Source organism: Cydia strobilella, chromosome 1 (assembly GCF_947568885.1).
Source record: "Cydia strobilella chromosome 1, ilCydStro3.1, whole genome shotgun sequence".
In the NCBI taxonomy this organism is placed as follows: Eukaryota; Metazoa; Arthropoda; class Insecta; order Lepidoptera; family Tortricidae; genus Cydia; species Cydia strobilella.
Genome location: NC_086041.1, coordinates 16,771,732 through 16,786,495, shown reverse-complemented (window position 1 = coordinate 16,786,495; position 14,764 = coordinate 16,771,732). Strand labels below are relative to the sequence as shown.

The 14,764-nt window shown below is 36.9% G+C and overlaps 1 protein-coding gene across 3 annotated transcripts in view; it reads left to right on the top strand.

Annotated features, from left to right (window-relative positions):
• Window positions 1-14,764, top strand: part of LOC134745556 (dynein axonemal heavy chain 2) — a 172,141-nt gene that overhangs the window by 124,166 nt on the left and 33,211 nt on the right. For 2 of the 3 annotated variants that reach the window (XM_063679634.1, XM_063679623.1), the window contains exons 65-68: window positions 2,006-2,181; window positions 3,067-3,237; window positions 9,724-9,923; window positions 13,191-13,354. In XM_063679634.1, the coding sequence (XP_063535704.1) occupies window positions 2,006-2,181; window positions 3,067-3,237; window positions 9,724-9,923; window positions 13,191-13,354 (711 nt within the window). The remainder of the gene's footprint in view (window positions 1-2,005; window positions 2,182-3,066; window positions 3,238-9,723; window positions 9,924-13,190; window positions 13,355-14,764) is intronic. The other variant, XM_063679640.1, reaches the window with a different exon arrangement.

The following is a 14,764-nucleotide window of genomic DNA, read 5'->3' as shown; positions in this document are numbered from 1 at the left end:
GCCAACTACGCTAAAAAACTCCAACAGCTGTAAATTAAAAGCTGGCATTATTTTAGGAAATTGTACTAATATTTGTGAATATTTAAGATTTATAAGACCCATAACTCCCATAAGCTAATAGTTATTTGTTATACAAGGGTGCAAAGTTTTATTTTACCCGCGAGTGTAGAATTGAAACACGAGCAAGCGAAAGGATTCTATAGTTGAACCACGAGCGAAGCGAGTGGTTCTAAAATAGAATCCTGAGCGTAGCGAGTGCTTCAACACACGAGAAGTAAAATACATTTGCACCCGTGTGTAACACAAAACTTTTCCCCTCACTATAGCGAGGAAAGTGCAACATCTACAGGCGTTAGATCATCTTCATCACTGGAATCACTCATTTTTTTACGATATTATAACAGAAAACTCTGGAAGTTGTGTATTTTAACGGGGTCGGTGAGAAAAGTTTTTAAGTAAAAAATTTGTTGACAATGTTGACATTTCTGACGTATGAAATGTCAACGATGCGTTTTGAAATTGCATCGACTCAACTTGTGCGTTTAGAATTATATTTAACATCATTATAAAAAAACAAACGTTTCTTATGGAATTTTAAGGTTTATGACTTAAAATCATTAAATAAAGCTAAATTTGATATTTTTTATTAGATTCTCAAACCATTTATTTAATGATAATTAATATTGAACGAACCATTATCATGAGCGTTTTACGTTTTGTTATCTGTCAAGCTACTTAAACACGCTCCATCCAAGGTCAAATTACTTTCCCCACTAGTGGATAAAACGCGTTTTTCCCCGCTTGTTTTGAAGGTTAAAAGACAACTTTCCGAGCTAGTGAGGGGAAAAAATAATTGCCCCTGGTAGTAAATAATCTTTATTCTTGCAAATAATTAGGACTCTGTGGCCAGCTGATATTAACATGCAAGAATTTCTAATTAATACCAAATGATCACTCTACTTACTGGTGTTTCGACCAATGGTTATCTACTCGGGTAATCGTGACGGAAAACGATCATTCTGAAAAGTAAATCCGCGTATCAATATTATGCCAACTTGCGTGTACGAAAAATCGGCGTAATTTTACTCGGGGACTCAATTAGGGTTGTGGGTATGCCCATCGTGCCCACAACGGTGGATCCGCGCCTGCGCTGTAGCTGTAGTCAACTATAAAAAATTTGACCAATCAAGAGCCGCCGCGCTCCCATAGAAAAGACTAAACGGGCAACAACAATCGCCGCGCGTTGATGTCTTTTGTACTACATTTTTGTAGTACCAACTACCAATTTTCATTAATCCATACTCCATGCTAATATTATAAATGCGAAAGTCTGTCTGTCTGTCTTTCTGTCTGTGTGTTCCCTCTTCACGCTTAAACCGCTGAACCGATTTAGATGAAATTTGGCATAGAGATAGGTTGAGTCCCTGAGAAGGACATAGGATAGTTTTTATCCCGAAAATCATTCCTTAAGAAAGTAAAAAGCGGGGTGGAATTGAGATAATTAACGAAGTGCCTGCTAATTTGTGTGCATAATATGCTTAAATTTAGATTGCTATGAGAATTTTTCCAGGGTCTATTCTTACTCTAGCTGCGGTTACTAAGACCACGTAGACGAAGTCGCGGGCAAAAGCTAGTAGGAAATATTACGCGAAACTCTGCGTAGGTGGCGCTACTACCAGATACTTTGAATGACGTTCTGTAACAGCTAAGGCCCACTTGCGCCATCCCACTAACCCGGGGTTAAGCGGTTAAACCGTTAACCCAGTGTCAAATTGTACTGGTAACCATGGTAACTCGAGGTTTAACTGTTAAACCCCGGGTTACAGGGAATGGTGCAAGTGGCGCTAAGTAAGATACATTGCCGTATTTTTTAAGTGGTTGTCAAATTGTTGCGCTGGATGCAAATTATTGATTTAGCTTGGTCTAACTCTATACCTACCTCTTGACTGGTCAAGTTATATGACGTTCCTAAATCCTAACTTATATAAAATATTCTTCTTTTGAGGTAACCCGACTTATACCCCTGAAACCCTCACGAAGACGACGATGGTGAACTTTGCCGTAAAAGAGCAAGGGTTGACGTCACAGCTGTTAAGTATTGTGGTGCGGAAGGAGCGCCCGCAGCTCGAGATTATGAAGGACAATCTTGTCACCACCATCGCCAATAACAAGAAGATCCTTGTGAGTTTACATTGTATTGCTGATAAATTAAATGGTAATCTCGTTAAAAAATTGCATTGAAATATTACCGGCCGGCTCTGGTATAGCATGTTTAACCTTTTAACCAATATTTTGTTTTAAAAGCAATCATTTAAAAGTTTGCAAGCACGTATGATGTAGGTTTTTTAGAATATTTTTTTCCTTCTGTAGTAACTTTCAATTTACAAGACGGCAATATGTTTGCCATTGTCGGTCAATTAATGTCATAGTACCAATTTTCATAGTGCGACTGAAACTGGGATATTTTTTTTTTTATAAAATAAGTTATTTTAATGTTAGGCATAAATTTAACGTTTGAAATATGAGAATTATATGACTATCAACAAAATCGAGCGTAACCAATTTTATTCATAGATATTTTTGTTCAAAAGTAGTCAATATCAAAATATCTAAGATTTTGTCAAAGAATTAACATTTTAAAAGATAAGGAATAATTTTTATCCGCTCTCCTGTTTTTCGTAGATTGGTACAAGTATAGTCTCTAATGAGAACTATAAATTTTATTAACTAACGACACGTTAATTGAGAAAAAAAAATTCAGTTGTCTGACGGCACATAATATCTTGCCGTTTACCCACTACAGGGTTAATGTCTAGTTACTCTAGTTAGATATCACAGTACAGTCGCCATCAGATATATCGGAATCGGAGCGGCCTAAAACACCTGAACACGTAATTCCGTCGCCGTGAACACGCACTCTAATGTCTTGATAATAGAGTCATGTTCAGATATTTGTGAACACCTTGGCCACTTCGATGGCGACTCTATCAAACCCACAGTTTCAGCAAACATTACACAGTCAATTATCAATAAATCGACTCTCCTATCCTAACCATGTTAACTTAGGTGGACCTGGAGAACGACCTTCTTCGCATCATGTACGAGTCCCAAGTACCCCTCCTGGAGAACGAAGAACTGTTTGTGACGCTGCAAACCTCGCAGCGGACCTCATTGGAGGTGAAGGAGGCGCTTATTACTTCGCAGGTCACTGAGAAGGAAATCGACACTGCCAGACAGGTTCGTGTAGAGAATTTTTATTTTATACGAAGTGCTCCAACTTATGAGTAGGTATCTCCATACCTCTTGTTGAACTATTCACCGTTAAATAAAATTCATCTGTAATGTATTCACGAATAATGAAAATGAGTCACCAACTATATTATCAGCCTTTACTAGAAATATCCAGCGCTTGAGTGAACCTAAAAAATATCGGAACCTTGCTATTTCGCCTTAATGATATTCCAGAAGATTGTGCACTTCTTATTTGCTACTGTCAATATCAATAATATACTTACTCTGCAATTAAAGTCGTGTCTGATATGTTTACGCGCTCGTCCTTTTCACCGTAGGCAGATAAAAAATCTGTAGACGCTTTCCTGCTCGCTGAAAAAAAAACTTTATATAACTAATAGGTCTACGACGCTCGACACATTTAGGATCACCGGCTCCCCAGCTATTGCATTTTATATGTGACAAACTAATTAGATGCATATTTTGAGTTGTTTTGTTTTCTTGGATTTGACTTCAAGTGATGATTTCGAATGGTATAGTATTTTATACAATCGTGATATAATAGACAGCTTCTCAGTCGAGTACCGTGTTTAGGTCACGAAGCTGGCTGAGTGGCCTAAGTGAGGTACGAGAATGAAAGCTTATTCTACGAGTCAACTTTTTAGTTGTATTATTTTTAATACTTTTTAGGGTTCCGTAACTCAAAAGCAAAAATCGGAACCCTTATAGGATCACTCGTGCGTCTGTCTGTCTGTCTGTCTGTCCATCTACCACAGCCTATTTTTTCCGAAACTACTGGACCAATTAAGTTGAAATTTTGTATACATATGTAAGTTTGTGACCCAAAGACGGACATGTAACATAAATAAATGAATTTGAAACACGGGGGCCACTTTTGGGGGGTAAGTGAGAAAATTTAAAAATAAAGTTTTTCAAACTATATCGAGTTACATATCAAATGAAAGAGCTCATTATGAGAATCTCAAATATATTTTTTTTATAATTGTAGGATAAACAGTTTAGAAGTTATTCAAGAAAATAGGCAGAGATAAAGGGGGCCCCTTTATCTCTGAAACTAATGGGTCTAAAATTCTGAAAAAAATACACAGAATAGATCTTTACCTGATCACAGGAAAACGTACTAGAAATGTGCAGTCAAGCGTGAGTCGGTCTTAATTACTTAGTTTTTGATCCGACTCCTACGGGGTTTTTAAAGACATTTCACTCACGTTTCACATAAAAAATACATTGTTTAAATTGTGTTATGTACGGAACCCTTGGAACGTGAGGCCAACTCGCACTTGGCCGGTTTTTCTACTATAAAACCTAAATCATTAAATAAAATCAGGTAAGTATCTCAGTAGAATAAAATATAGTACAAAAGACATCAACGCACTTCTATTTCATTAAATAGTAGGGCGTTAGTGTCTTTTCATTAGGAACAGGCAGAGTATAAATACCTAAACTTGGTAGAACAAAGTCATAAAGTGGAGACTGCCTTGCGATAACATTATCCCCGGGACTAAAGTCCCGGAAACGTACGACGTAAATAATCTATATATATAAACGTAAAAGTCCTGACTAACTTATTGACTGACTGACTCACTTAAATCAACGCCCAGCCCAAACCGTTGGACCTAGAGAGCTGAATTTTTCACAATAGATAGCTTTTATGACGTTAGTATTCACTAAGAAGGGGTTTTTCAAAATTCATCGCCTAAGGTGGTGAAAAAGGGGTTGAAAGTTTGTATGGAAATCATATTTTTTTTGAGTGCGGTACTTGAAACTTTGTATAAAGGCATATTATTAAAATACTAGAAAAGTAATTTCAGCGTTTTTGAAAATTCATCCCTTAAGGTGGTGAAAAAGGGGTAGAAAGTTTGTATGGAGGTCAAACATTTTTTAAGTGCGCGACTTGAATCTTTGCATAAAGGCATGTTATTAGAATACAAGAAAAGTGATTTCAGCGTGTTTCATCCCCTTAAGTGGTTAAAAACGGGTTGAAATTTTGTCGTGGTCCTAATTTTATTTTAAGCTAGGTACTTGAAACTTCATAGAAATATATATAAGTAAAAGAGAAAAAAACTTATTTCAGCAGTATTGAAAATTCATCCCCCAAGGTGGTAAAAATGGGGTTGAAAGTTTGTATGGAGATCAAATATTTTTTTGAGTGCGGGAATTGAATCTTTGTATAAATACAAGAAAAGCAATTTAAGCGTTTTTAAATATTCATCCCCTAAAAGGGTTAAAAAGGGGTTCAAAGTGAATCTATTACAAATGCTTTGAAACTTCTTAGAAAGGCATTGTATAAGATTCCAAAAAAGTTATTTCAACGTTCTTGGAACTTGAAACTTGGTAAAAAGGGCATTATATTAAAATAGACGAAAATTGATTACTTACACCGTTTTTGAAAAGTTTGTATTAATAGTTTCGGGAGCGATTTTTTTTTAAATAGTGGACTTGTAAATCTAAGAGGGGAGGGAGGGGTCGAGAGGGAACAATTCGGGAACAATTTTTTTCAGTTAGGGTCTTGAAACTTCGTAGTTTGTGAAAGACAAATTTCATGCGTCGTATAATTATTAACAAATGATTAACCGTCCCTACTGATATCTTTTGCTGCATAATGTTCTATATTATGCTCATGTAGAATATATAACCACCAACATATAAATCCACGCGTACGAAGTCACGGGCAACAGCTAGTATTGTTATAAATACGGTAAAAAAAAATGAATTCCTCGTTTTTGTCCAATAGAACAATAGGCGTAAAATTAAAATAAACATTTTGTTTTTGTAACTTTCTATACCTATATATTTCTTAAATAAAAATACACATAATCTCGCTACTCAATGTTAATCTAAAATTATTTAAATTATATATAGTCAATTAAATATTAGCTGTGAATATGATCCTGATTCTGACGACACTGACGATATATAATTTAAATAATTTTGTATTTACATTGAGTAGCGAGATTATGTGTATTTAGATTTAATAATATAGCTAGTTTAAAAAAATGCTTGTTTTATTTTACGCCTATTGTTTGTAATGGACAAAAACGAGAAATGCATTGTTTTTTACCCAGCGATTGATAATAAACATGGATGACTAGCTTCAAAGAAAATATCAGCTTATAAAAGGCTACAAAATTAGAATACGCATGCTCACCAGCGGACCAACTGCAGTCAAAGTTTAGGTATGGGTTTTCTTTGACCAAGATTATGATTGGTCAATTTCACCGACCCGAAATACTATTGGTCTATTTTAAAATTAGTCGCTCTGATTGGCCGTAACCATGCTGTAACACTTTCACTTGAAAGTAAATAAAATAAATAAAAAAGCCTTTTATTTCGAGTCCAAGTTAATTACGTTAAATAAGTCAGTTTCGTTACAGTAAAGCATTTATAAATATAATTTTATGTATTTTTAGTATGTCAATTTAAATAAGTCAATTTTTCACATATATTATTAAGTAATTTGATATTATAATCTTATAACAAAAATTTAGTTTGCGGACAAGAACCCCTCATCGGGTGAAGGCCTCCTCCAAGGACTTCCATCTATCCCTATTTGCAGCTACATGTCTCCAGTTTGTCCCGACTGTTTTATTTATGTCATCAGTCCAGCGGCTATTTGGTTTCCCGGAGCGTCGTTTGCCTGCAGGTCCTTTCCAGGTGGTAGCTAGCAAGGTCCAGCGCGAGTCAGACAGTCTGGCAACATGTCCTGCCCATCTCCATTTTTGTGTTTTTGCGTGCTTGAGAGCGTCTATAAGTTTTGTTACAGCCCTTATATTTATATGGGGTATTTTTTGCACTCTTTTTATGTTTAGCAAGCTTCTCTCCATTGCTCTCTGGCATGTAGTTATTTTAGATTGAATTTTTGCAGTGAACAGCCAGGTTTGACTTGCATAGGTCAGTGAAGGCAAAATACACATATCCATAACTTTTTTCTTGATTTTCATATTCATATTACTTTTCAGGATTTCCTTTAGGCTCCAGTACTTATTCCAAGCTATTTTAATTCGTCGGTCTACTTCCTCTTCGTTTCGTTGACTGTTAAATGATATCTGCTTACCCAGGTAGATATAGCTGTCTACATACTCTAGTAGCGTCCCATCAACGGTTATGTTCTTTTGAATGCTATTGGTCATAAGTTTTGTTTTTTGAAAGTTCATTCTTAGGCCGACTTTTGCACTAGCTTCATGTAGAGTTTGTATCATGTATTCTAGCTGGGCGCAATGTTCTGACATTAATATGATATCGTCCGCGAAACGCAGATGGTTCATATATTTACAATTGATGTATATTCCTATATTGTTCCAGTTTAGACTATCGATTACTGATTCAAGTACCGCTAAAAATAATTTTGGAGACAACGGGTCGCCTTGCCTAACGCCTCTGTCAATTGGTATATCTGGTCCTAGTTTGTCTAATTGAACTCTACTGGTGCAATTTTCATAAATGTGTCTTATTATTCTTATGTATGTAGGATCTACTTTGCACTGGTTCAGAGCGTCCCATATAGAGGAATGTGATATTGTGTCGAACGCTTTAGCGTAATCAATGAATGCTGTGTACAACGGTCTTCGGTATTCTTGATATTTTTCTATAACCTGTTCCAGAGTGTGTATATGGTCCATGGTCGAGTACCCGCTCCTAAATCCAGCTTGTTCACTTGAAAGTACGATAATTTATTATTTTATTTTTAAGTGAATAATGGGATAGATAATTTATTGATGGCCATGTACGCCTGTCGCACGTTATTAATAGTTATTTACGATACAAGCGCGATATTCGCAACGAGTGGCGAATTTTAAAACACGACCGAAGAGAGTTTTAAATCGACACGAGTTGCGAATTACCTTTTCCCACGTGTATCGTACAACGTTTTACAGTACATATATGGCCTATTAAATTTTCGACATAGTTACGTAATGTGCTTGTTATAGCACAGGGTATCGTAATGGAGCATCAGATGTACTGTAAATAACGTAAACGTTTTTATAAATTTTGACCTCAGATTCATAATAAAGGTCCTCTTTGATCCTCAGACATCGATTTTCATCTTGATTAGAGCTAAAATAGAGAAATTCAATATGGCGGCCGTTCTTGCCGCTTTTACCTCAGAATCATAATAAAAAGCCTCTCTCAGATTCGCAGATATCGATTTTCATCTTGATCAGAGATAAAATGCAGAAATTCTTATTTGACACGTCGTAAGAACAGTTTGTGTGGGAAAATAACATTGTACTGTCGCGCCAATCTTGTGCTAGGCCTACTGGTCTGCCACAAATATTTCTATACCAAAATTAGCCACATCGGTCCTTTATCCAAGGGGCTGAGCCAAGAGCCAAGATGCCAGGGATATAGATAAAATATACAAATTAAAAAAGCGCCACCTACAGCGTGTTAGTATTTACTATCACTAATTTAAATTAAACGGACTATATCAAAACAACTACTTTAACAAATTTAAAATAATATGATCTTAATATCAATGGCTGATGTTTAAAAAATTGCATAACATCATCCCCATATAAAATCTGTCATGAGCAAAAGAAATCAAAATAATATTATCATGGCCAAATTATACGTGAAAGGTAGTCCCATAATATTTTCAGTGTTTGTTGGAACGGCTAGCTCATCATTTAACCGCACAATAAGGCATATCTTTTCCTTAAATAAATAATTTAATAGTAGATTGTGTCACAAGGGAGCAAAATGACATATTTACGGCGAGGGCGTACATTTGAATCCTAAACGAAGCGAAGGATTCTATAATAGAATCCCGAGAGTAGCGAGGGGTTCTAAAGTAGAATCCTGAGCGTAGTGAGGGATTCAAGTGTGTTACGCCCAAGATGGAAATAATTTTGCTACCATGTGACACATATTGCTTTTCACATCAGCTATGAGGTAATTATAATGTTTAAAACTATTATTTAAGCTAAAAAAATAATGTGAGAAAAATGTAAAAATAGAGTGTCCCAGAACAGAAAAGATCCCTCCTAGCAGGGAAGAAAAAGCCCTTTTTCGAATTAGTGATGTGAAAATACTTATTACTACGACTGTGACAACGGGCCGCCATTTGCGAACTAAATAGCGCCGTGGCGCAATATTTACGCCCCACCCACAGCGTGGCACAAAATGTGTGGGGTCATTTTGCAGAGCTAGTTCGTCATCTATGTTTATTATCAATCGCTGTTTTTACCGTATTTATAACATTATTATTTACTTCGTACGTTTCCATTTGTAATGTAAAATGTTGTAGTTGTACATTGGTGTGGTGTGTGGTGAAAATTTTTGTGTTTTACTCGGTAGCAGGTTTGTTTAACCCTCGTGCCTTGAAACCCTTGCAACGCTTAAGTTTCTAATTTTGCAGCCTTTCGTTTGCTTGAGTAGGTATCAATATTAGCACGAGGGTTAAACAACAACTTTGCTCCCCGAATAATATAACTATAGCAGTATTGTGTTAAAAACCTGTATCCGCATCAGGGTTACGTGCCAGTGGCAGTACGTGCGTCCGTGCTGTTCTTCGCTCTAAACGACTTATCCCGCATCGACCCTATGTACCAGTTCTCCTTGGACGCCTACATCGACCTTTTCAACTACTCCATCGACCGCAGCGCCAAAAACTCAGAGCTGGAGGAACGAATCAACAACCTTAATGAGTTCCACACCTATTCTGTGTATAAGTAAGTTGCTTACTTATTATTTGAGTAGGTATACTTAGTTCTCACCCTCCTTCCAAAAACATCTTGCAGAAATAAGATTGTCAAGCATAAATACGCAGCATACTAAATATGTTAGCGGACAGGCCAGACAGTCTTTTACAAAGATATTGGATGTCCTCACTTATCAACCCCCATTCAGGGGATATATATTTTTTAAATTAAGGTAGCGTCATAATAGTACATTTCGATGCTAGTGCGGAAAGTATATCATTACTTCACGAGTACCGAGATATCTTGCCACGAGCCGCAGGCGAGTGGCAAGACTTGGGACGAGTGAAGAATGACATTTCCGCGCGTGTATCGAACGACGTTTTTTAATCATCATCATTAACTTAAGAGTTATTCTCTTGTCGGTGGAGTATCTTCCAGCTTTCCCTATCCCGCGCCAGCTCTTTGATTTTTTGATACGACACGACCCCTACTTTTTCTTTCACTTGATCTAAAAAGCTGCGTCTGGGTTTTCCTCTATCCCGCTTCCTTCCTATCCGCCCCTCCAGGATAGTTTTAAAGAAGTAGTCGTGTCGTATTAAGTGTCCAATCATTTTCCCGTGTCTATTTGCAATAGTGTTCAGAATAGCTCTTCTTTCACTCACTCTTCTTAGCACCTCCTCATTCGTTATCCTGTCTCTCCAACTAATGCCTTCCATTCGCCTCCAGCACCACATTTCAAATGCTTCCATTCTCTTTCTATCTCTTAGGGTCATTGTCCACGTTTCACTTCCATAAAGGGCTATACTCCAGATGTACACCTTAATCAGTAGCTTCTTGCTTCTGCATGATAAACGGGATTTCAATAATTGTTTCTTCTGGTTGAAAGCTTTTTTTGCCATAGCAATCCTTGCAACGATGTCTGGTGTGCACCTGGAGTCCCTGGTAATTAAGCTACCTAAATATTTGTAACTATCAACCTGCTGAATTGGGATGTTGTTAAGAACTATTGAAGGATGATTAGTTTTGCGTTTTGAAGTTGTAAGGGTCTTAGTTTATCTTTAAGCCTAATTCGTTAAATACTGTGTCCATTGTTAACATTAGATGTTCTAGTTGAGCTGAAGTTTCTGCAAACGCCGCGATGTCGTCTGCAAATCGTATAAAATGTATTTTCTCCCCATTGAATTTTACCCCTCCCTTGTCTGCTTCGACAATTTTTCGTATAGCGTATTCTATGTATATATTAAATATTAAAGGTGAAAGTGGACACCCCTGTCGTACTCCTTGTCTAATCCTTGCATTCCCAATTTCCTCTCCCACTTCCATCAACGCCTCCTGCTCCTTGTAAAGTTGGTAGATTATTCTTCTATCTCTATAGTCTACTCCTACTTCTTTCAAGATGCTCATCATTTTTCTCCAGTTAACTTTATCAAAGGCTTTCTCTAAGTCTATGAAAGCGATATGAGTGTCGAGTCCTACATCCAGCCGTCTGTCTACTACTAATCTAAGAGCTAGTATAGCCTCTCTGGTACCTTTGTTTTCACGGAAACCATATTGGTCGGGGCCTAAGTAATTCTCTGATATGGGTCTGATTCGGTTCTGAATTATTTTTAAAAGTATTTTACTTGCGTGCGAGATTAAACTGAGGGTTCTGTGTTCTTCACAAAGTAGGGTATTAGGTTTCTTGGGCAAAGCTACTATTTTACTTTGTTTAAAATCTCTTGGGATCTGGCCTGTGGTTTGCGGTTGTTTCGTAAGTAAGAAAATTTCATCAATAACTGGATCACAAGCTGAAAATTTGATCAATTCTATGTAGATATTGTCAACGCCTGCAGCTTTACCGTTTTGAAGTCTCGCAATTGCCTTATCAAATTCTTCTCTAAGTATTTCTGGACCCAGTTCATCTTCTGGTACTAGTTCTTCCGTCTCTAGATCAAGTTCTGTCAACTCTTCGCCTTCATATAAACCCTCAAGATACCTCACCCATCTATTAACTATGTCTATGTTATTTAATAGTATTTTCCCTTGTTCATCCACTACTGATGTGCTTCTAACTTTATACTTTCTATTTGAACTTCTTATAATATTATATGCTTGGTCTAACTTTCCTTTTTTTTTAATACAGTTGCGAAAAAATAAGAAAAACAACAAGTAAGAAATTCGAAACTTTTATATTATTAATTCTGTGACATCATTGACATTGACATTATTAAGAGGTGTTTTTTAGCTGGGTGTTATTATTATTGAACCCACTTCAATGAAAGTTTTTTTTTTAATGCAAAGACAAAAACAATTGTAAATATAAAACATTGTACTATTATTACCCAAATATGGTTAATTACGATTATTTGTGTATCGTACATTTATAAAAACAATATCGAATGTTGCCTTTGGAAACTTAAAGCAGAAAGAAAAAACGCCTCTTCTTTGACAGGCGTTCCGTTCCATTCAGACAACTTATTAAGAACGGTTTTTCAATATTCAATATTAAAAAAATGGACGTGTTATAATGAAGAGGTGAGTAATAAAATATGAAATATGTATATTTTTCGTATTCTTACATTAACAGTAGGTTTTTATGTTAATTACGACGTTTAAAGGAAACTAATATTAACACTCATCAATAAGTAGTCATGAATTGGAACAAGAATAAAATTAAAAAAATTGGAAAAGTAAAAAGCACTAGTTCGCGAAAACCAACTTTCCGCACGCTAAACAGCTACGTAAAGTGCAACTGTATTAAAAAAATAGTTTTAGTATAAATAACCTAGCTTTTAAGTAAGAAACTAACAAATTTGGAACACCGTATCTGAATAAAGAAATTATTTATTATTATTATAATAAATAACAGTCCAAAAAAACGCTGATAATATTTTTTGATGACAGCTGTCACCGACAGCATACCATAAAATGTATACCTTATAACGCAAAATTGTATTGAGATGACAGATGCTGTCACCGTACCTAAGCTTCTAAGCTATGTGAAAATGACTATCTCAACTATCTGCATTGCAGATAACAAAAAACTATCAACATCAGCCCAACATCAAATCTCCATTTCATCCACAGAAATTCGCAAGTAGAAGTTAGGAGCTAAGACTACGAATGAAATAGTAATTGTGTACACGTACAGTTGCCATTCGATATTACGAGTATTAGATGCTATAGGTATATCGAAGCAGCAGCAAGCAACCTAGTGACGATCTACCTACGCCACAAAAGGCAGTCAACTTTAAAAACTCTCAATCTCCAAGAAATCTGCCGTTGTCCTTCCCTTTCCAAATTCCTCTCAATCCTCAGGAATACGTGTCGAGCCCTCTTTGAGCGACACAAGCTGCTGCTCTCTTTCCACATCGTTTCGCGCATCCTGTTCCAATCGGGCAAGATGAATTACAACGAGTACCTGTTTCTGCTGAAAGGTGGCGTCGTGCTGGACCGCTCCGAGCAACCAGACAATCCAACTAGTGAGGCTTGATGAGATTTTGCACCGAGTTAATTGAAACTTACTCTTTCTTGGTTTAATTTCATTGGTCGATAAACAGCATGCGGTGACACCCCGCAGGCGGGACAACGACTAGTAAAACTCGCGTCGACAATTCGGTAAGGCTGTATAATGACTAGTGTAATTCATATTGGCATGCGTCCTATCCACAGTATCGACCAATGAAAACGGTTCACCGAATGCGGGCCCTATGGCATGCGTTATAAAAATCTCCCGTACCCCGCAAGCGGGTCCTGTCGACCAATGAAACCGAGCCTTTGAGGACTCCGTGCGACACCATATTTGTTGCAATGCCAATGTTGCCTACGTTCCGCTCCTGCACATCCGCATCAATCAAAAGATTCAAAAGTAATATAAGTAGGTACTGCATACTAGCATACTACTCAGATTCTGCATCGTCAAATCGAAAATACCAACCAGAAAGTTACGGTACTTATTAGTTGCTACAAAAGAATATTGTGCTCTAAGCGAGGCCGAGTTAAGAACAACTTGACAGTATAGGAGCACAAATCTGTAATTTTGAAACTAATTACCTAACTATTTACTCTTTCACTATAGCTTATTTCATTACCTATAAATATTACTTCAGTAATCTAAATGTTTAGTTTCAGGTGGTTTCAGGCAACTTAGCCGCATTGATATACTTCTAGCACATAGTGACAATACGTTCTGGCCCCGTAGACAACATGCCAATCGCTAACGCTCCGTAGCGAACGAAACGCAATTGTCACTGTCACACTAATATGGAAGAGTGATAGAGAGACACAAAGGTAAACAACACGTTACGCCAAATATAAACAACACGTCGTCCAATCAGAGAACAAGAAGAACCAACCAATCGGAATAACCTTACCACAGAATTTGGCCATTTAGATTCTTATAAAAATGAGTTCTCCAGCGAAATGTGGCAAATGCGAGAAGAGAATATTGAACATGCACTCACTCGATTGTTCGTCCTGCAGTCTCAGGTACTGTCTAAATTGCCTGGAACGTACTGGAGTTAGTAGAAAACGATATACTTTAATGACCGTTAACAATAAGAAAAGCTGGGTGTGCAGAAGTTGCTGCGAAAAACCTAAACAATCAAGTACCCCCCTGCTCAGCCCAACACTGCTGGACTCCCATGTACTATCCAAAATCGATACATCAGATGACACATTTTTTTCGCCTAACAAACCGCCAAACACCTGCTCAACTCTAATGGTCCGCGAGCCAGATTGTTTAAATGGCACTATGAACTACTCCACTGAGTACATCGAGATGCATAATAACATGGTTCAACTTAAATTGCAAGTAAAAACCATGCAAATTGAACTAGATATCTTTAAATTAGAAAAACACGAACTGCTTCAAAGGAACGATCAACTCGACA